Source organism: Candoia aspera, chromosome 1, assembly GCF_035149785.1.
Source record: "Candoia aspera isolate rCanAsp1 chromosome 1, rCanAsp1.hap2, whole genome shotgun sequence".
NCBI classification, from domain to species: domain Eukaryota; kingdom Metazoa; phylum Chordata; class Lepidosauria; order Squamata; family Boidae; genus Candoia; species Candoia aspera.
This window is the reverse complement of record NC_086153.1, coordinates 262,273,823-262,298,790: the sequence shown is the minus strand read 5'-3', so window position 1 is coordinate 262,298,790 and position 24,968 is coordinate 262,273,823. Positions and strand designations below refer to the sequence as shown.

Genomic DNA, 24,968 nt, shown 5'->3' with positions numbered 1-24,968 from the left:
GTGCTTGTCTGAATAATGTTCTTATGTAGCTCCTCTTGTTGGAGGTTGGGTTGTTGCTTTGGTAATGGAGCACTTGGTTGGTGTGGGTAGCTTTCCTGCAGACTTGTATTTCTAACTTGCCATCATTCCTTCTGCTGATAAGGATGTCCAAGAAGGGTAGTGTGTTGTTGTTTTCTTCTTCCCTTGTGAATTTTATTCCATTGAAATAGGACCTTTCCTACCTTTCCAATAGGACCTTTCCTCCCTTTTCTTCATCTCAGGTGTCTTTTCTTCATCTCATGCATCTCTCAAATCTCCCCCAAGAAATATACAATGACTGCATGTTGTAGGGAGAATTGGTTCTACCAATCATACCCATTTTGCTGGTAGATATGCTTACAACTTACTGCGTATGCATCCTTGATTCCAGTAAGGCTTCCTGTGTTAAGTGATACACATACACAGAGAATATATGAATTTGCTCATATATGAACTAGGACGACATAAGAAGTTATTTCACAGCATAAACCATGTTACATGTTTTGATACAATAAAGCAATATGTGAATATCATGTTTGATCTATATACCGGTATTTTTATACATGAAATCATTTATCTATGAAATCTAAAGAGGATTTAAGAAATTTTATTTCTGACATTCTGATAACATTCATTACATTGTTATAAACAAATAATTTTACATATACAAATAAACTATTATATACGTACAGGTTCATAAATACAATTTTATATATAACAGTGTAGATGCAGAACAAAAACACATGCATGGAAAAAAATCTGAATTTTAAACATTGATGCATGTTTTAGATAGAAAGAACAATTAAAATAAAATATAACTAACAATTCGCACATCTCCATTACAGGTTAGTATTCTATTGACCATCTGTTGTAGGTTGTTAATTAATCATTTTAATTTACTCATTTTGTTTTCCTATGTTCTTAATTAATGTTACTCTCATAATTACTGACACACACACACACACACACACCACACACACAACTTATGGTTCTATATATAATTAAGGACAAAGACTCGTCCACAATCATTTTACTCTCTGAATTTATCCTGCTCATTTTTTTCCCAACATACTACCCATGCACCCAAAACAGTAATAAAGACCACAACATAATGCCAATAACTATTGATGCAACATGGCAAGGAATTTCCAAGTTTTAAAAGGCTATGTTTAGTTCCTTCCGCAAGATGGAAGGCTTCCAAAAGTATCAAATTTGTTTTGTCCCAAAGAGCAAGCAGTGGGCAGCAATGTGGAAGAATTTCCCCCCAAAATCCCCAAACTCTGCAGTAATCATATCCTCCAGAATATGGTCCGTATTTGTAAAGTGTTGTGGGAAAAGAAAAGAAAATGCACAGCTTATATCTTCATGGGTGGATTTTTTTTTTTTTTTGGTTAATGGCATATGTGGGAGGAAATTGAGTACACAGAGAAGGGAACAGAAGCATAGAAAGTTGAAATAGATTAGTAAGAAAATTGGAGATGGAGGGCAAGAATATTAAGATTGGCACCATATAATTTATCCCTTTTCACCTGAAGTTATATAGTTATTTATATTTTAAATTCCACTTTCTTGTTCTGTGTAACTCTAGAAATTATTACTGTAGTACTCTATCTTCTCAGTTAGTTGTTTATGAGATCTAATATTAGAGGGACTATAAACCATGTCCTGTGTTAGTATTAGGATAGGTCTCTTCATCCAGAATGCACAGTCCATGAGCTATGCTTGTAATTTACAAACTCGATACTTGCAAACCACTAAACTTTGCCCATAAGTCTGACAACATATCTAATCAAACATAGCCCACAATAGTTTCCTTGGTGACGAGTGTATAGCTGCTAAAATAGACTGCAGCTTAAAGAGTAGAAACAAAGAAGCAAATAACCCAAAGTGTTCCTGTTTTCCTAAATGCTTCCATAAATTATACAAATTTGACTATTTTCAATACCGACTTTCTACAAGCGCTATGTTTTTGGAATTGTAAATTGACTGAACTCAACGTGTGATTAACAAGAAATGAGCTTTTAAAAAAGGTTATGAACCCCCACAGATAATAAGTTGTGGTCTTCTGCACTAAGTATTAAGTGTGTTTTGAATCTGTTGGTTGTTTAAGAAATGTCCAAGTTGCTGCCAAGAAAGGGGAAGGTTTATTGAAGAAAAGAGCACCTCAGGCTTGGTTGTAGGTTCTTTTAATAAGAACATTTCAGCTTTCCAAATGGATTGAACTTCAACTGCCATAATCACTACCTGACATGATACAAGGCAAGTCATTAGGTTGGAGTACTAAGTTGTGTTCTCTTTGCAGCCTGTTGAAAGAGAAGCTATTACTATTTATCTGATTTATATCCTAATGGACAGGATTCACTCAAGGAAATCTGAGATATTTCTGGTTGTGTTTGTTTTTTGTTTCTAATTTTTAAGATGTGTTTAGTTCTTGGGTCTCTTTAAGGCCTCTGGCCAAAAATTGGTAGCTGTCATGTTATTCATGGATTTGTTTATGGGATATAAGTAAATTTATGCACCTTTTTTCACCAGGTCCTCCTTTTCTTGGGAGAGATTATATATTTTTCTCTCTATTGAGTTAAAAAAAACCCACTTTACAATGATCCTACATAATATATATTACTACCTTGTCCTTTGGATTATCTCACTTCTCCCAGTAATTCTTACTCCCTGCAAATGCACTTATAGGAATATTTAAATTATTGCAATACCATTTTCCTTTTTAAACTTTTTGATAGCTGACATGGTATAAAGCTTGTCATTTGCACATTTTGTATTTCCTCCCACCCACTTTCAGTACAATAATAGAATTCTGAGAACATACCTATAGAAACTAATTTGTCCCAACAGCTGACTTTTCTAAAGAATCTATAATTTTGGTGTTTATAGGCACTGTCAGAGCAAATAATGCTTTTTTCCATAGTTATTCACCTGAAAAATTGGGTTTAATGTTTTCCATGCATTATGACAACTGATGGCAAACTGCACTGTAATCAATTCAGAATTACCTTGGTATGTGCTTTCTTCAAGAACTTCTCCCCAGTCTCCACTCAAAGAGCCTGCCTTGTGAGAGTTTTCTCCCTGCTCACAATGACAGAACCTACGCATGGAAGCAACTTTTCAGAGTGCCTTATTTTCAACTGATTCTAAATATTTAAACTGTTTTTCAGTGCCTGGACTTTAATCACCTTAATTTCCACAAAATACCTTTTAAAAAGCCACTCAGCTTCTCCCATTTGTATGATATCATGAGATTTCAGATAATAATGCTAAGGATGATGTTGTCCATCTTTGCTGTATTCTTTGTAATTTATAAACAAGCAGCAACTGCTTTAATGAGTTCGTAAAGGCAGAGAGAAACATATCCTTCGTTGAGCATGTGCAGACAAGAAGCATGGAGTCTTAAATTTGGGGTCTTTTGTTTAGTTCTGGGTTATAAATTTTTATTTTATTGTAGACTGCCCAGAGTCCCCTTTTCGGGAGAGATGGACAGTGATAGAAATTTGAAAAATAAATAAATAAAATAAATAGAGTGTCCAGAATTTCAATTAAAAATACTGTATATTTGGAAGCAGAAAAATGACTTTAGAATGCTGGGGGTTTTCCTTGGATCTCCTTCATTGAACAGACTTTTGCACATAAGCCTACAAGCAGCCTGTTCAACCCAAACATTGACAGAGTTGACAGAATATACCCAAACATTACTTGCTAGATAAATTACCAGTCTGTAATTTTATAGTTAAATTATAGATTAAAGTTATAAAGTTAGATTATAGTTAAAACTTTAGGACTGTTGCCTCTATTATAGGCCAAACTTATAATTCAAGCTTTTTAAAAATTACCCAGATAGTTTGAGAAGTTAATAAAGTTATATGGTTCCTTCTAGAGGACACCACTTTTGGTAATGCTTAATTTTAACATATTTTCAGAAATTATTTTGTATCCTGCTCTAGCAATATTTAGTAAAACAGTAGGATGTAGGAATGTACAGTAAATTTCTGGTAAACTAATTGAGATTCATTGTATATTAATACTTTACAATGGCCAATATGGAGTTTCAAAAAGAGAACAGGATCTTTTAAAACTCTTTGTGGAATGAACAGGCAACTTTCATGAGCTGATTAGCCTATGGCCCAGAGGTTGTCCATGCCTGATCTACTGCTTAAGTTCTTACTATATTTTTTGTATATACATCTTGTAAATAAGAATTTATGACCTAAATTAATATCTGGAAATGTTAAAACAAAGTCCTGATTATTTATAGTAATCACTGCCCCATTTCATGGTAATTTGTAAAAAAGAGCACTTGATTATCTTTTTGGACATAGAATATGTTTAATAAGAATCTATTTTCATTTTTAACAGAAACTCGAGCAGATAGAACAAAGAAATTGTTTAGACACTATACTGTTGGATCATATGACAGCTTTGATGCTTCAAGGTAAGATGCCTTTATTTTATTTCACAATGTAAATTGTGTCTTTTTTCATACTTAAAAACTTCACTTTTCACATGTAGACTTGATCTCCAAAACTCTCAAAGCAGTAAATGTTTTCCACTCCCCATTTATAGACCCATTTATTGTTTAAATGGCACCTGGAATAGAGAACAGCCAAATACTTTCCCAGAGTGAACAAAGGATGATGACATCATGTCCTGTTTCTATAAATGTCAGTAGTCCATACTTTCTCTTACTTCAGCATGCCAGCTAATTTACCCACAGATTACTAATCATGCAATCTTTCTGGAGCCCTCTTATAAATGAAATTTAGTAATTGCCTATAGATAGTTGTTGTGATTTTTGAATGGTACCTACAGTACTATTTTTTATCTAATCAGAACAGTGTACACACCTTCAAGAATTATCCCCTTTTTTATTCTTCCCATCAATTCCTGTTTCTGGAGTTACTGTACATTCTAATGCCACATAACTTTTCACATTTTAATGTGGTTTTGGAAAGCTTGTTTTGGGGCATTCCATTAATTTTTGTCTAAAATACTGGCTTGCTGTTTTTTGTACTTCCTGTGTTTATCTTTGAGTTGTGGCAGTCTTGCTGTATATGACATATTCAGGAATAGAATTTGAATTGGTTTTGAAGGGGATAGTATTCTCCATGAAGAAAGAGGTTTAGAGTTTCAGAGAGCTTCTGGATTTGCAAGTGATTGTAGCCAGAAATACATTTACCCATTTCTGATAAATTCCAATCTAGCTTCATTCAGATTGGATTATGGTGATGTGCTTGGTTTCATGTACCTTTGAAGAATCTTCAGAAACTGCAACTGATCCACAGAAACTGCTGTGGGGATCATATTATGCAGCTCCTGTAAGGGTGCACTGGTTGCCAATTTGTTTCTGGGCATATTTCAAAGTGTTGCTGAATAGATAAGTTAGAATAAAAAAAGATTCTCAACAGTCACATCTTATCTCTGGAACTTTCTAACTAGGGATCCAAATTGGCACCTTTCAAGACATTTTCTTTTGGGGGGGGAAGCATTGTTTTAATGGGCTTATCCTGTCTATGCGGTCACTAACAGTCGATACCAACTTGACGGTAATCAAATTTTCAGTGTAAATTTTGGATTGTATCTCCTACCTTTATCATTTTTATTAAATATTTTGTAATAATTTTTAGCATTGCTTTTGCTTTTCTCTTCTAAACATTTAAGTTCTGTACTGATTTTTAAAAGTTTTAACCATCATTTGAAGGTTAGAAATCTCTATAAAAATAGAATTCTCTAGCTTGAGTGATTATACATACATTTCAGTGAATTGCACTCATATTCATGGAGGTGTTTTAATAACCTGCCATTCATCTAAAGTTACAATTGTATGTGCAGATCAGTTGTGACGTGTAACTTCCATGGCATAACTTGTTCAAAGCAGGTGGGCTGTATCTGTAGTCTTACTCTCTTTCTTCAGTAACATTAGCATGTAAGTGCCATATGCACACTTGGAAGAGAGGATAAATTTTGCATGTTTTATATAAATAAAAAAGTTAGCAAACTGTTTACACTGAACCTATTTTAGAGCAGTTTTGAAACTAGAACTGGGGACAATGAAATGGGAGGAGTATTTCTTTGTTAAGTACAATGCGATATACATTGGAGAAAATAATAGCGAATATAGATAATACATTTGCAGTATTTTAATTAGAATGAAGTAAATAATTGGTGGCCCTTTAGGTGCTGTTGAGCTACACCTGCCAGCTTCTGTTCAACCATGCTGCCTCAGCAGCTGAGAATTATGGTTCAGCTACATCTTGAAAGCTACAGCTTCCCTGCCTCTGACTTAGTAGAAGGTTGGACTGAGTCACTTGCTTTTCCAGCCCTTTCTCAGAGTATTGGGGAAAATCTTTGGAACTGGTTTTAGGGATACATAAAGAGATGCATGATAGAGCAGATTAGTCTACTTGCTGACATTGGGTGTCACTATGTATGTTTCTATATGCATGTAGGTTTGGCTGCATCTTATCCTTAAAGGAACAGAGCAGAAATGGCAAAAATACTTAGAAGAGAAGGGAATGGAAGAGATTGACAGTCCTTGCCAATCAGTATAGATAATGGTGAGTTGGATAGTCCAGTACAGGTAGTCCTCGCTTACAGACTGCCTCATTTAGTAACCCTTCAAAGTTATGACAGTGTAAAAAAAAAAAAAGCTTTGCAACCAATCCTTGCATTTATGACCATCACAGCATCTCGCAGTCACATGATCACTATTCGGGCACTTCACATCTGGCGTACATTTACAACTGTTGCAACATTCCATGGTCATGTGATTTCAAGCTTCCCAATTGGCTTATGACAAGCAGAGTTAATGGAGAATGAGGAAGTAAAATCACAAGTCATAGTCACGTGATGTCTCACTTAATGACTGCAGCGACTTGCTTAACAACATCCTAAGTCCATTGTGGTCATGTGATATTCCGCTTAGGAACCATGGTGTTTAGTGACGAAGTTACCAGTCCCAACTGTGGTTGCCAAGGAAAAACTAAAAGGAGAGATAAAACTAAAAAATAGAACATCAGTAGAGTTTAAATTATGTCCACATTAAAACTTCTTTTAAAAATTAAAGGAAACATATTTAATAAAGGAAGAAGGGACAACTATATTTTGCTTTTTAAAGTACAATCAAGTTATTGAGCTGATGGAAATATATTAAAAAGTGCACTCAAAGATGCTTACATCTCCTGATTCTATTTCTGTTTTAACTACCTCTGGAATATTTACTGTACATTATAGGTTAAATAACCAACACTTTTATTGTAACAGAAGTGTTCCAGATACACTTCAAGCTCACATTTCAATAACATATCTCCTATGTTTTCTCATTCTTTTTCTTTTTCTCTCTCATATGAGTACATACCATTAACATGTTTGTAACCTTTCTTCCAAAAACTCTTAAGTGAAACTTTGAAAACTGAATAAAATTACTTAGGAATATTGAAGTAATGTACAGAGGAGAAGAAAAGAAGGGTCAGTATAATTCTACCACACAGTATGGCTTAAATTTTCAAAAAGCAATTTAAAAACTAGAATAAAATGCAGTATACCTGCTGATTCTATATACCCCATCCTTTCATGTGGAAAACTACTACTTCTGGCAAAAAATTCCATAATTCAAGTATGTAGCTTATAGCCAAGAACAACAACATTGATATGGGACTTATCTATTAAGGTGTCAGCCTTAGCTTCCAATTTGTTGACTTTGTGGAGTGTGAATCAACCCAAGGTAGCCCTACCTGTGATATCAAGTCAACAGGTTTTCTGAAAACTGAATGTTATCTAGAGAATTGTTTTATTAAGAATGCCCAATTCATTGTTTCTTTATTTTTTTTAAATAGTGATAGTTAAAAAAATACATAACAAAATGAACAGAGGCAACTTTTGCATAACATAAAAGGCTAGATTACTGTAAAGTAACTCCAGTTTTAGCTTTGTTTTATCACTTGCAAATAATGAATCCCTAGGAACCAAGTCTGATCTGCCATTACCTGAACTATTAACTATGTTTAAGGTGAAGCTGAACCTACAATTCTCCTTCAGCTTTCTAATCCTTTCTAATCCTTGACACATTCACTCTTTCCAGGTATCTAAACTGCACTTGGTCTTGTAATAATAGAAACATCATACTGAGCAAATGAGTAGTATCTGGATTTCAGATGGTTGTTCATACAGCAATCACCACCTCTGTGGCACTTACTAGAAAAGGTGTATTAGTTACAATCCATGAGATTTAATATGAAGCGGAATGACCCTCCCCCCACCCCCGTGAGCTGCCTGAATACATTTGGTTAGCTGTTGTGTCACCCAGGTTGGTGTACTAGATGATCACTGGTCTCTTCTAGCAAGGATTTTTTTTTCATATTCTTATATATGAAATTCATTATATTTTATTTTTGGGTAGTTTTAACACCAGAAATGTAATGTTATATGAGGATCCCAAAGCAAACACATGCTCAAAATTAATACAAATCAAGGTATACATTTCTTTAACTTGCTTTATTGCCAGAGTATGGTAGAAAGAAGGAAGTAGTAATAAAATATTACAGGTAGCCCTAGATTATCGACTGCTTGTCCAGTGATTGTTTGAACTTACAGTGGTGCTGAAACAGGAGATTTACGACCAGACCTCAAACTTGCAGCCATCACAGCATCCCCGCAGTAACGTGATCTCAATTCAGGTGCTTGGCAACCAGCGTACATTTATGATGGTCACAGCATCCTGCAAGCACGTGATCGCCATTTGGGAGATTGACAGCCGGCTTCTGACAAGCAAAGCCAGTGAGGATGCCAGCAGAAAGTCACGATCAAGTGATGTTGTGCTTAACGACCATGGTGATTCACTTAATGACCACAACCAGAACTTACATCATAAGTTGGGCATGATCATATGCAGTATATTTACTGTATTCATTTTACAACCACATCACTTAGCGATGGAGTTGCTGGTCCCAATGGCGGTTAGTAATTGAAGACTACCTCTATTTGATATAAAAGTGTAGATCTTCTTTTCAGTTTTAAATGTCCCACTATTCAAGTATGCTAATTCTATTATCTTCAAGATTTATATATTAAAAAATAGGAACAAGGATTCTAGATTACAGGCAACAGCTTGAAAGCTGGAGACATTAAGCAGGGTAGGCAAACTACTTGGAAAGGAAAAGTGGAGCAGTGGCAGCAAAATGTAGTGCTGTAAGCTGAAACAAAGGATGCTGCAAGCAGAGTAATGATGTGTATTTGGAACGAAGAAAGGAAGGTTGAATGATATGGGCATTTAGTCCTTCTGTAAGCAAAGGGGGTTTAACACATGCCCAAATGGAATTAGTGTAATAAAAGATAAAAACATGGCAAAACTGAAATACCTTACTGTCCTACCTGACATCAAATGCCTTGGACTTTCCGGTAACATATTTGAGGGTCATCTGTCTTTTCCACCATGAGACATTGGAAGCTTGGCTAGATGAACCATGCTGTAGTAGTGGATTCCTACAATGACAGGAAGTTGGATTAGATGATCTCCAGTGTCCCTCCCGACCCTTATGTTCTATGATTCTTGAATCCAGTTGTGCTGTTACTGTGATCTTATAAGGCAGGTTTAAAACCTTAAGTTTTATTTTGTAAGCCAGTAACAGATGAGAACATTGATCTGGAGCAGGAAAGTTAAATGTATGGATAGAAAAGTCTTGGATAAAGTGTTTGACCAGTAAGTAAAGTGTTAAATGTATGCTTTGATACAATAGATTTTTTTAAATAATAAGAATAAACTATTTCAGAAAGTGTCAGGATGTTTTTTCTATTAACGTATTTAAATTATTTTTATTGTAAACCGCCCAGAGTCCCCCATCGGGGGAGATGGGCGGTAATATAAATTTAATTAAGAAATTACGAAATTAAAATCAGTGACTAGACGTCAAGTGATTCATTTCTTGAATTATTTTGTTGTTTTTTTAATTATGTCCAAAGAATTATCAACTATTCTTTTTTAACAGCTATTTGAAGGGTATTTTTCTTTTTTTCCTAGTAACGGCACCTTCTCATGGTTTGGAAAATTATTATTATTTCATTGAAGTGTTCAGTTCCACCTGATGGGCTATTGGCATTAATCTGGGGACTAGTATATATATTTTCCAGATGAACCTGGAAATTCCTAGAATACAAATCCCTTGTCGGAATAGTGGATTTTTCAGTAACATTACCTTATTTTTCTTTCAATGTTATCAATTATTATTACAAATGCTACTTTTATAGGAAATTGTCTTGCATTTTGAAATAAAATGAATTCTCTGATGGAACTAAATCCAACCCTGAAAGTCATATCTGAGTTCCAGTGTTTCCCATCTTGAATTCTATACTGGTATATAGTTGCATGTAACACTTGGCACCCCTGGTCAAATTTTATGTTTCAGTGAATCCTTGAGTGAACTGACACAACCTCCACGTGGAATAATAAAGCTTGATTTCTGCATATACTTATTATTTAGAAGCAGTTGTTTACAAGAAAGCAGTGAATATGTCAAATACAGAAGTTTGGACACCTTTTCAGTTGGTACTTTGCTGTACCTCCATATGTTTTCCGGCCAAGTGTAGCCTGCTAAGTCTTTTAAGTTTTGCTTTTGGATTTTTTTTCCTATAGTGAACTCTTCTAGCTTAGAAATATTCTTAAATCTTTTTTCATGCATGGCATGTTTGAGATCTGACATAGATTTTTCATAATATTCATGTCTAGGGACTGTGAAAACCATTTATACCTTTTTTTCTTTCAAACCTGTAATTGCTTCATGGTTGATTTGGAAACATGCTTCAGACTGTTGTATTGCTGAATGATCCAACTTCTTTTCAATTTCAATTTCTAGGGACATTAGCTTCTTAGATATGTTGATAGTTAATTGAATTCCTTCTGCCTTCCACCTGCACAGTATTTCCTGTGCCTCTTGTTGCCATATAACCCCAAAGTATAATGGAGCCATCGCTGTACTAATGGATGGCAATGTTATCATTGTGGAGTTTGAACCAACCTAACAGGGTCAGCTGTAGGCACAGACTGAGTAGGCACTGGCCCAAGGTACCAAAGCTTAGGGAGCATCAGTGTTGCCTCTCCTTCTAAATCATTCTAAAAATGCAACTCTTCACATTGGCAGGAGATGACACCATCAGTCAGTGTGGCCTAGGGGTGCTGTATGCCCTTGAGCTGGCACTGCAACCCAAGATAGCCTTAACTGTGATGGCAAGCAAACAGGTTTTCTGAAAACTGAATATGAGGCTGGAAAAGTCAACTTTACTTAGAATTCTCAGTCAATGTTCCTCTGTTGTTGTATTTTTTAGAAAAGCGGAACTTCAACAAAGTGATGACAAAGGGAATAGAGTCAGCTTTTACACAATGTGTTTTCAACAGCCCATATGATTATAAAGTAACACCAATTAATGTTTTATATTTTTTGACTTTTTTTTTTGACTTTCAAATAATAAATCCCTAGGAACTAAATCTAATTTGCCATTACAGATAGTCCTCGACTTACAATCATTCATTCAGTGACCGTTCGAAGTTACGAACTCGCTGAAAAAAGTGACTCATGATCAGTACCAAAGTTATGGCCGTTGCAGCACCCCCGCGGTCACATGATCAAAATTTGGGTGCTTGGCAGCCTGCCCACACTTATGACTGCAGGGGTGCTTCAACTCCCCCACCCCCAACTCCCTGCCATCTGTGCCATTTTGGCCCCCTGCACCCTGCCTTACAGGGCAGCAAGCAGCCCAAATTTTGCGGCTCTGGGGTCTGCAAGAAGCCCTTGATCTGCAGTGCACTGCAAAGCCACAGCTGCCCCTGGAAGCCTCAGCTACCTCACCAAGCCACAGCAGCCAGGAAGTGCCAGCAAGCATCAGCAAAGATTTGTTTGCCCAGCTGCCTTCTCTCCCATTTCCCCACACTGACCTTTTGTGCCCAGCCTCAGCGGTCGGGAAGCGCCAGCAAGTGTCAGCAAGCGTTCATTCTCTTTTTCAGAACCAGCTTCTCCTGCAAATGTTTCCTCCACATGGCGAGCTGCGCTCTCTTCTCAGAGCCTTTGGAAAGAGAGGGCAGGTCTCCAAAGTCTGCACAGAACTCTCCGAACTCTGCACTGTCCTCTCACCGAGGGATGCATTCACCACTGTCCTAAACTAGCCTTCTGTCACCTTCCTGGAAGCTTTTGATAACTAGGAAGGGCATGGAGTCAGACTATAGATAATTGTGTTAATGTTGTCCAGAACCCCATCCTCTTCCTCAGGAGTAATTGTTTCAAACTCATCACAGATATTTTTGCAAATCACATTGCATATACCTCAGGCCCCCCAAAGCTCAAGTGGCTTCCTATGTGATGGACCCTTAGACAAGTCCAGTTGTCAGACGGGCCAAGAATTCTTGGGCTAACTCAGATACCTCCTCCAAGGAAGGCAAGTTAAAGTCCCTTAGCACCATAAACCTGGAGATTTCTTGCCAACCCAGAGTTGAGGTCAAGCAGCCCAGGCAGGGGTATCCCTGGGCAGCGAGGGGACAGTACATCAGCAGTAGTCCCAACTTGCCCCAGTGCCCAATTTTTCAAACAAGACCTCACATTTCATCAATACCAAGCCCTTCTCCTCTCCCTTGAACACAGAATGCACCTGACATTCACTAGCAACAGCCAGAGACCAGGATACCTAAAGATCTGGTAGCCTGATTCCCAGAATAAGGACAAAGGACAGGAAGCAGAGATTGGTATCAAGCACCCAATCCCCCTTCCTCAAGAGTGGCTCATCCCTAGCCTTCCATCATATTTACCTCTGTAATTACTCTGCTCTTCATTCCTTATCAACCTCTATCCATCCACAGTGACCTAGCCCACTACTCTTCTGAAAGAACTCCATTCTACAATGTAATACACCACCACTCTCTTACTCCAACCCACCAAGGGGCTGTATTTGAATAAGTTATTTGATGGCCACCTCAACTCTTAATGTCAAATCCACTTTCCAATCAGCCCATAACCTATTCCTCCCCTTCCTTGGTCCTGCTCAGTCCTGCTCTCACAGGCTTGAACTTATTCTCTCACCCCAGAAACTTACCCTACCCTTCCATCTCTCACCTGCAGTGCAATCCTTCCTTTCTTCCAACTCCACCATACCCAAAGTTCCACATATCCAAGATAATAGACTTTTACTATTGTTTTCCCATTTCCTCTTCCATCTTTGTGTCTTCTTCAGTGCTGGCCGAAGCTCACAGAACTGCTTCTGCTGTATATAATTTCTTAAGAGTAGAATCTTCTCTATCCATAGGTTACTGCCACGAAACCACCATAAAGTCTTTCCTCAACTAGACAGAACAACATTCGCAGCCTGAGATAAGAAGGATGAGAGTATTAATTCACTTTTGGAGTTGTAGACCTAACAAGTCAATCAGCTTTTGGAGGCTCATCTTTTGGCATCTTATTAACAAGTTTAGAGACAGGTTTGTTTTTAAGTAGCATTAATTCAACTAGAAAGTATCAAAACTTCTGTACCTGTGTCAGCTCTTCAAGGTAGACCAGACTAGGATACCAGAGTTATGAATGCTAATGCTACTTTTATTATAAGGTTATAGTAACAGATAAGTTATTTTAAAGGAGCCTCTACCCTCCCTCCCTTTATTTTCATGAGAACAAGGGAGGGTCATGTCTGAAATGCTTTCTTAAATTACACATCTGCTCCAAACTCCAAACTAAATCCAAACAGATTTAGTTTATCTGACCATTGCCTTGGTTGCAGCTCTTCCTCATGTTCCTCAAGATTATTCCTACTTCCCATTACAACCTGCCATATTCATTGTTTTCTTATTTTGAATATGTGAACAAGTGCATAAATACCAAGTCTCATTCAAAGTTGCACCTCTTTGAGTTGTAAAAAATATGCGCTAGACAGATTATTAATATTATATATTATATTAGAATATTTTATATATTACATGTGTATACATACAGGTAGTCCTCGCTTAATGAGGGACAATTGGGACCAGAATCTCAGTTGCTAAAAGAAGTAGTCATTAAGCAAATCTGACCCAATTTTACGACCTCCCCTGGTGGTCGTTAAGCAAATCACCATAGGCATTAAATGAACCATATGGTTCTTAAGCGAATCTTATGGTTCCCCATTGATTTTCCTTGCCAGAAGCCAGCCGGGTGTGAAGTTTGAGTCGGATCCTGACTCTGAAAACGAAACTTATTTTGAGCCAGAAGGGGAAACTAAACTTATCAGGAAGGAATTGGAGAAATAGATACCAGGAGTGACTCTGCAGAGTGGGAGAAATCGGAGGTGCTGATTGGACAAACTTCGGAGGGAGGTTTGAATCCTCCAATCAGTGCTCAAGAGAGAAGAGCAGAGAAGTGCATGAATCAGAAGGCAGTCTGATTGGCTGCAAAGGAGAAATGGTGTGGAAAGGATCACTTAAAAAGGCAAGTGTGCCAAGAGCAAGCTGCCAGAGACAACCAATCCTTTGAGCTCACAGCACCTGCGGAAGAGTTCTTACCAGAGTCAGAAGCCTCGCCTGTAGCCTACGCGGAATCATAGCCAACTCCTTCTGCTGTCACGAGCCTGCTTCCTGCACACGTCACTCCAGTCAATGTTCTTGCGGTTCCAGCCCAATTCGGCCTTGCTTCCAGCTCCACACCTTGTCTTGTCATTCCATTTCAGTCCAGTCCTGCCTCCAGTCTTAAGCCTCATTGTGATGCTCCAGTCAAGTCCAGCCTTGTTTTTAGCTCCAAGTCTTGCCTTGATGCTCCAGCCCAGTCCAGCCTTGTTTCCAGATCCGAGCCTTGCCTTGAAGCTCCAGTCAAACCCAGCCTTGTCTTCAGATCTGAGCCTTGCCTTGACACTCCAGCCAAGCCCAGTCTTGTCTGCAGACCTGAGCCTTTCCTTGATGCTCCAGCCAAGTCCAGCCTTGTCTCTAGATCCGAGCCTTGCTTTGACGCTTCAGCCAAGTCCAGTCTTGTCTCCAGACCCGAGCCTCGTCTTGACGCTTCAGTTCCGTCTTGCCTAGCCTTTGTGGATCAGCCTAGTCTAGCTTCCACGCCTATGCCTCAAGCCTCCTCCTTGCCGCACGCTCTAGCCTCACCGAGTCTTGCAGCCTTGTTAAGAGAATTAGCCAAGTTCTGCCTCGCTGTTCTGCCACGATCCAAACCTGCAGCCTTGCCTGGTTGTCCTTTACTGCCTTGATTGAAGACAGTAGGTAGAGGACAATCAAGAGGTCTTGACTGAACTCCACTACCTAATCTATTTCAAAGACTTTTGATGCTGTAAATAGTTGTTGTAAATAATTTATTAGTAATTTTGCCTGGTCATCTAGTAGTCTGAACAGGACACCAGGAAGGTAAAAAATGGTGATCGCATGACCACGAGACACTGTGATGGTCATAAATCCAAACCGGTTGCCAAGCGCCCAAATTGTGATCATGTGACTGCAGAGATGCTGTGATAGTCGTAAGTGCAAGGATCGGTCGTAAGTCAGATTTTTCCACACCATTGTAAGTCTGAACCGTCACTAAATTAATGATTGTTAAATGAGGAGTACCTGTATTACTATGGAATAGTCTTCTACTGGAAGCTACACTTTCCCTGATATTGTTGATTTTTCAGAAGAGAGTTAATACGAGCTTTTTCCTAGGATTTCCTATGAAAGGAGATCTCTTAACTAGTGAGAGATGGTTATGTTGCTCCAGTTAGGTTTTGATTTTTTTTAATTATTGTATCATATTTTCTTTTACTAAATATACCATGGATGATATATTTATTTTTGTACTCTACCAAGATTCATATGATTGTGGCAGTTTAAAAATCTACTAACTCAATAATAATATAGACAGCTAAGTGCAGTACTGTACCATTATTTTAGTATAATTTCTTTTAGAGTTTATTTTTTGCAATGTTTATAATGCACTGTGTAATTCTTTATTTGTATTTTCATAAAGAAGTTTACCATGCAACATGTAACAAGACAAAATGGTCCCAATGATTCTTCAGAGATGGGCAATGTTTGTAGTGCACTGTAGTTTGTACAGTGCAGACTTCCAGGGGGATGAATCAGGCCATTTTGTGATGCTATGGTTTTGCCAAACAGAGGGCAATTTTTTTTCAGACTGTTTTGGGGGGAGGGATTGGGGGTTTTTAAGAATGTGAATGAGAGCGGGAAGTTTATGGAAGTCAACATATTCACCCCAACCCCCACTAGTGCCCCCATGTTATAGCACTAAAATTAAGACAATTTTTTGCCAAAGTATGGAAAAATGATTGGTGTGTTTCAGAGGACTACAACGAGGGTGCTGGGGACCATGTGGGGACTGTATACCATGGATTGCTGACCCCCATCTTAGCTGCTTTACTTTTATTTTTCTATTTGGCATGCATTCCCTTGTTTTCATTTACTCTTCATCAAGGATTCAAGAAACATCACTTTGTCAAAAGCCTTCCCAGTATGAAAATGTTAAGATGCCAGCCAGGGGCCCTTTGCATTGCAGGAAGCACTGTAATGCAGTCTTCCTAAGAATTGCTCATGGATTAGCCCCAAAAAGTCTCATGTGCCAAGTAAGTATTAGTTGAGAAAAGTGCTTCCTGTTAAATCTGTTATCATGTAGCTGTCACACTTTTATTAAATACAACAAAAAATATATTTTCTGATGCATTTTTAATGGACACTGACAGACTCAGGGTTCTGTTTGAAAATATTATTTGGTGCATGTATACAGCTTGCTCTTGCAAAATTAAAATCTTATTTACCATTCAAAACATTAATTATCTAAATGTGGATCCTTACATAGCCAAAGTCTTACCATCTATATTCAAAGGATACATGTCACAGGACTTCTATTTAATTTTTGTATACCCAAGTTTAAAATTGCTGTGACCTGAACACAAATACATCAATAAGGAGGAATAAAAAATGTATTGAGTTTTAGTGGTGCACAGCATTTTAACAGATCTCTGGGAGACTGAAATTATTTTACTGTGAAAATCGACCTTGGAGATTTTATTTTATTTTATTATTTTAAAGATTTATATGGCCACCCATCTTAAGCAACTCTGGGTAGCTCACAACGACAATAAAACCAATGACTCTAAAATAATCATGAAACAGTAAAAATAGTACAATTTTAAAAAAAATCTTGCACCTTAATCGTCTCCTTGGGATGCCCCACAGCATGCTCAGTTGCCCCCATTCCATACTTTCTACTTATACAATCCTATCCGAGTGGCTGAATAAAAAGCCAGGTCTTGATGGGCTTCCAAAAGGCTAAAAGGGTAGGGGCCTGTCGAATCAGTGTTGGGAGGATGTTCCACAAGGTAGGGGAGCCATGGAAAAGGCATGCTTCCGAGGTCCCACTAGATGGCAAGATTTCAGGGAGGGGACCTGGAGTGTGCCCACCCTGTCTGATTTAGTGGGATGGGTTCTTAGGGACAGGTGGTTCCGCAAATCACCATCATGTGGTATAATTGGTTATCACATTCATTAGATATTAATATAACATCTTCTGTATCTCAATGTGGGAAGCTCTGCATGATATTCATTGGCGCATTCTGCTTTTTATTTTTCGTTACATTTTTAAATTTTATTTTTAACAGTATCCTGTAATACCTTTATTACAAGTAACACCTTCTGGTTTCATGTGAGTTTCACAGCATTCTTTGAAAATAACAATGGTGGATAATGGCTTCAACCAAGGGCATTGTTTTGAAGCAAAGTCAGCTACCCAGAAGGGGTGAGAGATTATGATAGAGTTGAATTATTTAATACATAATAATTATATAAAATATAGCACTGAACTATTTCAGTGTTACATTTTATATAATCAGATTCTTACAGCATTGATCAATGCTTCAGAAAAGGTTAGAAGGTGGTGTGTACAACTGTGAAATGAATGTTTTATTAAGCTTTGTGAAGGCAAGTACACGGTTTGGCATTTTGAGATTCAGTTTGTTCGTTTTATAAGTTTAAAAGAATATATTTTTATTTTGGAATTGGAATTGGATTTCTATTTTGGAAGAGCCAGTTTGGTGTAGTGGTTAAAGCATCAGGCTAGAAACCAGGAGACTGTGAGTTCTTTCCCCCCATCTTAGGCTCGAAGGCAGCTGGGTGACCTTGGGCCACTCACTCTCAGCCCTAGGAAGCAGGCAATGGCAAACCACTTCCAAAAAACCTTGCCAAGAAAACTGCAGGGACTTGTCCAGGCAGTCACCAGGAGTCAAAAACTGACTAGAAGGCACAAAAAAGGCGGGGGAGGGAGTGAGGCCTAAGTTCACTTTCTAGTTAGGTCCTTGTAGCAGTTCCTTCGATCTTCACAAAAGTTTCATGAGCGACCACAGCCACTATGACAGCCATTTTGGATGAGTGTCCATGGCATGTACTGAAAGTTTCATTCATGAATAAAACAGCTATATTTTAGCATCCCATCACATAAAGAGATTGGAAGCTGCTGAGCCCATGTGATGGTAAATCAGCTTCTAGTTTTGTCTGAACTTGGTAACTATGCTTTGCGTAATGCATAGTTTGCCGTTGCCAGCAAATTGTAGTGTCAAACATTTTTGTATCCTCCTTGTTCTGCTGAGATCCGTTTTCACTTGTTTCACTTTCCTATGAAATTAAAAAAAAAACCATAGGAAACCTGTTTACTAAAGGTGGTGAGCAGGAGAAGCCATCAATTTTGTGCTCATTCTTAAACCTTTAGTTTCACAGTATTGGACAATTTATTGCATTTTGCACAAATAGATTGCCTTAACACAATAGTCCAAATAATATATCAAAGTATACTAACTCAATTATACTTCATATAAAACATTTGAAGAGTGCTAAATACTTCAGTTACTTCAGTTACCAATATCAGAATCATTATGACAAAGCATTTCTTTCAATAATTTATATTGAAAGACCTATCAAAAAAGATTCCTTATTTTCAGTGAAAGGAAAAAGGCGGATGATTAAAGCTTTAGAACATTTATGTGTTGTTCACCATCAGTGATCAAATGCTACTCATAACATTTTACAGTTCTACATAGTTAGACCATGGACTTGTGTGTCCTCTAGTGGATACTCTGTGAGGGATTATCAGAAATATGTTCTGTTTGTGTGTGTGTGATTCATGACAGTCAAAAAAAAAACACCCGTTGTCCTATTTTACCCATTCTTGGGAGCACCTTTGCTACTGTAGTCCATCTGATTATTTTCTTCCATGTTTAAAACCTTTCTTTTTTGGAAGGCATCTACTGCTTAATGATCTGTGGGTGCTGATTTATGTTAGCATCAAATATTTTCTGTTTCTTGATAATGAATTGCAAGCCATTTTGATGGTTAGGGTTGACTGTGAAGTGGGATGAAAACTGATTTTTTGAAAAACTTATATGACCCAGTTATTTGTATGAACAGGAAGAGATTATGTGAACCTCAGTCCCTAGGGAAACAATTGTGCCATTTTTTGGTATCTGCTCTTTTTTGCTCTAGGCCATCTTCCTCTTAGAACAGGGATGGACACCTGCACTCCATGGGTCACATGTGGGTTCCAAACCCCCCTTTTGTTTCTTTTTTTGTAATCGCCAGATTGAAAATAGGTTATTCATTTTCCTGTCATTTTGAGGCTGGGAATGCACAAAAACTGTAGTTTAAGTCTTAAAATAGACTTATCACAGTTAAAGAGAGAGAGAGACTCCACCCCAAAAAACCTGCCGCCTCCAGAAAAATCTGCCCCTGCTCATTTTGCATAATAGCTATAGTTATTTCAGCCCTCAATTCCCCCTCCATTTGTTAATACGGTTCTCAGATAGAGAGTTGGTACATCTCTTTCCTAGAATTTAGCCTGGAAATGGCTGATGTAATTAAAACTCTTTCCAGTTTAATATTGCTTGACTATTCCTACATTGCTCTCAGTACTACATTGCTCCTTGCACATGACTAGGTATGGTGCTTTTTAGCTAGTCAAGTATCTTGGAGATCTTTCAGACTGTTTCATTCAAATGTCATAGGCATATTCTTGAAAAAATCATTTCCATTCAGTGTGCATCGTGTCCCTTCATTTGTTAGGTAGATATTTCTTTTGTTCTCATATTGAGGGTGTTTCCCATCTTGCTCTGCAGCTGAGTAAAAAAAGTCAGTGAAGAATCCGTAAATAGCCTGGTAAAGATGGCAGTCCTCTTGCAAGATATATATATATAAATCACTGTGATTTTTGCCCATGATTTGTTTGGAGGAAAGAGAGGATAATATTGTTCAAAGAGTGTTTCCCAAGCATCTAATTGCTTCTAAATTTACGTAATAGGACCAATATTCCAATAATCGTCTCACCAGAACTAATTCAGGCCAATCAGCATATGATACTCCATATTCATTTTTATTTGGGGGAATTTTTAAAATATAAAATACACATGCGTGCACACACACACACACACACAAACACTACAAGCATGCATAGAAAAAAGACTCACACTATGGCATGTGGAGAAAGCCTTTGCATTTTAATGAAAAAAGATTTTACAAAGGTCATTTAAGGAATTAATACTTGCTTTTAGAAGATATCAGTACAGTAGTTCAGATGTGTATGCTTTATTCTATTAAAGGGGAACGAAGTTACTGAGCATTTACAGAATACTTTGCTTTCAACTGATAGAAAGAAAGCAAATTAGATATCAGTTCTCACTCTTTATTTATATTCTATAATTTGGCTGATCTCTTTGAGCAGGCATGCTACTATAACGAAGTATTGTTTATTTCACTTGGAATGGCCTGTGTCCAGATTACTTGAAGGTGGAGATGGGTAGCTCAGGTATTTGATAGGAGATGGAAGAAAAAAGAGGGAAAGATGGATTGTTATTTTTAAAGAGCTCTAATCAAAAGTTAGCCTTACTCCTACTACGAAATGGACTGCAATCCATGCAAGCTTATGTGAGGATAAATATTTCAGCTTTATACATTTTTAAGGCATTTTGGGCTTGCTTTTATTATACTTTTTCAAAATGTGTAGCTTTCTGCTGTTCTATTTTATGTTTAACCTATGTGGCTTCTGCTTTGTTACAATATAGTATCTGAAATACTGAAAGTATTTCATAAAACATACCCAAGAATAATATGAAAGAGAATTGACGTTATCCAGAAAAGTGTAGGACTTGGTTTTTATTTTCTCTCTATATACGTATTTTTCTGGATTTGATATTTTTATGTGAGTTTTTGCAATTTTGCCTTTTAATATATTTAATGAGACATCAGTTCAATTATAATTAGTTGTATTATCTGTGGTGATAGGTTTCTTCAGAGAAATGATTGCCAGTTCTTTTTTTTTCTTTTTTTTTGAGATCTCCTGGAATACCAGATTCTAGGACCATTTCTAGTTGTCCATGCATTAATTTGGTAGTTTAAGTCCCTGAAGACAATTGATATAAATTAAATAAGATCAGATTCTATTATACCTCATGATAGCACTTATTTTATATTTCTGTCCTTGAATTCAGGAAGTCTACTGTGGGAAATAGCAATCCCTTACTCTGTTGTGATATTTTTGCAAAACTTTAAAATCACTCCTATATGGTATGTTTTGAATATCAACGAAGAAAAGAGGAAAGGTCAAAGATTTCAGCTGTTCGTTTTTGTATAGGTCAGTCTTACTTTGGGTTTCCTGAGGATGTAGAAAAATAGATAGGATTTGACCATCCTGAAGGGAATCTAGAAGACTGATTTCAATTCTAGTCTTCCCTGTCTGTGTCATGTTCTTTACCTGATAAGAGAAAGACCCTGAGGCTGAGGACTGTTTTATTATTGTTGATTTAATTTCTAAGCCTGTAGAGCAGTCATATACGTCTACTAAGACTAACTGCTGCTTTGCAAACCAATCCCAAACCAATTCTTTTGTCACATGATATCCAAAGAATGTTTGTTTGTTTGTTTGTTTGTTTATTGTATGTATGTATGTATGTAGCTGCCCATCTCAAGTACATGACTCTTGGCAGCTAACAATTAAAAACAGAATAAAAGCAATTAACAGAACTATAAATGACATAAAATAGCAGCCTGGCAACAGCGCTAACAATCATCCCAGTCAACACAGCCAAGAAATGGGCTCACCCACACCATCAGGGCCCTGGGCTCAATTCCAAAACCAGGTCTTGTGAAAAGCCAGCGGGGTCAGGGCAAGACTGATCTCTGGGGGGATGATGCTGCAGAGGGCAGACACCATGACAGAACAGGCTCTGTTTCTGGGTCCTGCCAGATGGCACTACCTCACAGATGGGACCCAAAGCATGCCTCTCCTGCTGGATCTCACAGGATGGGTAGATACAACCAGGGAGAGATGGCCTGTAAGTAACCTGGCCTCAAGCCATGAAGGGCTGTAAAGGTAACCACCAGTACCTTGAATTTTACCCAGAGGCATACTGGTAGCCAATGTAACTCACAGAGCAGAGGTGTCACATGTGCTAAATGACAGCCTCCATAACTGCACGTGCTGCCACATTTTGCACAGCTGAAGCTTCTGAATACTCTTCAAGGGCAGCCCCATATAGAGTGTGTTGTAGTAATCCAAAAGCAATAGTCATCGTCGTCATCCTCCTCCTCCTGATTTTAACAAAATTAAAAAGTATTATGTCTATCCTTCAAGGTGTCACCAGCTTTGTTCAGTTAAGCTCTGCATATTCATTGATATGATTTGATACTGATTTGCACAGGATGATTATTATTGGTTCCTCATTAGTATTAGCTGGGTCATCTTGCTAGTGTTGTTCCATGGCCCTGAAGTTATTTTGTGATTCCCCACTGACCTCTACAATACTTTCCAAAAATGCTTCATTTACAGATTTCTTTTCTTTTCTCAGCCCATTCTGCTCCACAGTTGCCAGTCCATCAGTTATACTTGGAAGAACACCTATAAGACTCACCATCTTAAATGAGTGGGGACCTGTTTCACCATTCACATGGGCTGGCATAGCCCAAGTGGTGACATGAGCATTAAGATTCAAAGGTGGTAAAGCCCTGGAGCCTTGATTTTAATAGAAGTTTTACTTAGGGGGCCACTTTCACTGGGTGAGTGCAATACTGTGGATAGCAGTACATTGTAGCAACCTGGATAAGAGGTTTTCTGCCAAAGAAAATCTTAGCCGGGGAAAAACCACAAGCCAAATGAGTAGCCAGAACAGCCAGAAGGGGATCACCCTCAAAAACAGGCTTTTTTCAGTAATTGTTTTGCAATCTTAACACCATAGTCTATAAGACTATTGGATTGTGGGTATTTCAAGGTGGATATTATAGGAGAGAAAACATATTGTATAGTAAAGAAGCAAAAGTCATGACCAGAGAACCAAGGGCCATTATCAGGTAAGATAAGAGCCTTCATGGCCTATCTTAGGGCAAAGAACTACGCTGAGACGGTAGCTTGAGTCTCTAGTGTTTATTGTCCTAATCTACTAGACAGAAAATCCTGCCAAACTGAAAGGCCGTGGGAAACTTCACAGATAAACCCTAGAATCAGGGCAGGTCTGCCCTAAGTTTCTTCAAAGGAAAGTTCAAAGCCTCTAAACTACACATGCATTTTTCCCCCTGGACAGGGGCCCCCTCCTGCTCAATATTAGTATCCATGACACTTCATGTGGTAGATAATCTTAAAGGGTTGTATCATCTAAGAAAGCAATTTCCAGCTAATGAGAAAAATAATCTACCATTATTAACATTGTAAGAGGAGAAACATGTTAGTCAATGGTAGTCAAAAGGCCTGGTGGCACCTTTTCAACTAGTACATTTTATTAAAAGGTTTTGTGAGCTACAGCTCACTTCATCAGATGAATGGAGTGGTTAAACTAATGTAGGATTTCATCTCAATTTAAATTCTACATCATTCCAATTTAAACCCTTTAAATAAGGTATGGACCCTTTAAATAAGGCTGAGAGATGTTTGAATCCAAAATATGGACAATAGGCTCCTGGCTACAGCAACTGTAAGCACCACTGGCAGATCTCTGATGGTACTTTCAACTAGCAAACTAAGTGGGAATCGCCTGGCCATTATAAACTTGTAATCAAACATGTTTACCCAAGAGACACTGTGGCGGCTAAAGTAACTGTTCATTTGTAAATTTAGGAAGCATATTTGCTTGTGCTCCAGGATTCTTTTACAGCATATGTAACTACCTGCCATTAGTTTCTAGTGCAATAGTCCTCCAGCCCAACATCCACAGTTCCACCTCTGCATGATCATCATCTGCTTCATCTTGTAAAATTGCATTTGTTTACTTGGTTTTCCCCTAAATGCAGGCTGCTCCTGAATGAAGGTTCTTGAAAAATAATTAAATTGTTTGCATGCATTACACTGCTTTCCAAGTGCAGGACACTGGCTGATGGAGGATGCCATATTTTGTGCAGGTAAAGCTTTCTAAACTCTTTAGGGTTGCCCTGAGGGAGAGAATTGGAACAAACTCCATGGTTAGTTGGTTTCTTAACTCCACCATGCTGACTATATTGCTAGCTGTACACATTATCTATAGCGGCAGTTTCAGCTGCACTACTTTGTCCTGAGTGAAATTAGTATCCCCAAAAAGTGATTTTTACAATTTTGGATCTGTACAACCTACAATTTTGAGTCTGCACATCCATCCTTTTATCAGGGATTCAATGAATTATCCAGAATTACAATTCAGGCTTAGCAGCTTGAAGTCACTGAGGAAAGATTCATACCCTTTTTGAAGTCTTCTATGAAACTTAAATCTCTCAAATGTCTCCTTTGGTTTTGGGATGCATTATTCTGCAATATTTTGTTGGACAGTTCCGTGCTTTTTTCCTTTCTTAAGTAGATTACATGCCATTCAAAACATCAACTGCTGCCTGCCTAGCTATATTGAGGGCAATTTCTCCTTTTTGTTTAACTTCTTTGGCTGTATAACTAGTAGCAAACATGTGATCAAAACTGCTTATACTTTTTCCAGGATTCAAGAGTGTTACTTTAGAATAG

General features: G+C 37.8%; 1 protein-coding gene across 1 annotated transcript in view; it reads left to right on the top strand.

Annotated features, from left to right (window-relative positions):
• SHANK2 (SH3 and multiple ankyrin repeat domains 2) overlaps positions 1-24,968 on the top strand; it is a 362,929-nt gene that overhangs the window by 182,524 nt on the left and 155,437 nt on the right. The window contains exon 14 of the mRNA XM_063289598.1: positions 4,384-4,459. Coding sequence (XP_063145668.1) covers positions 4,384-4,459 — 76 coding nt within the window. The remainder of the gene's footprint in view (positions 1-4,383; positions 4,460-24,968) is intronic.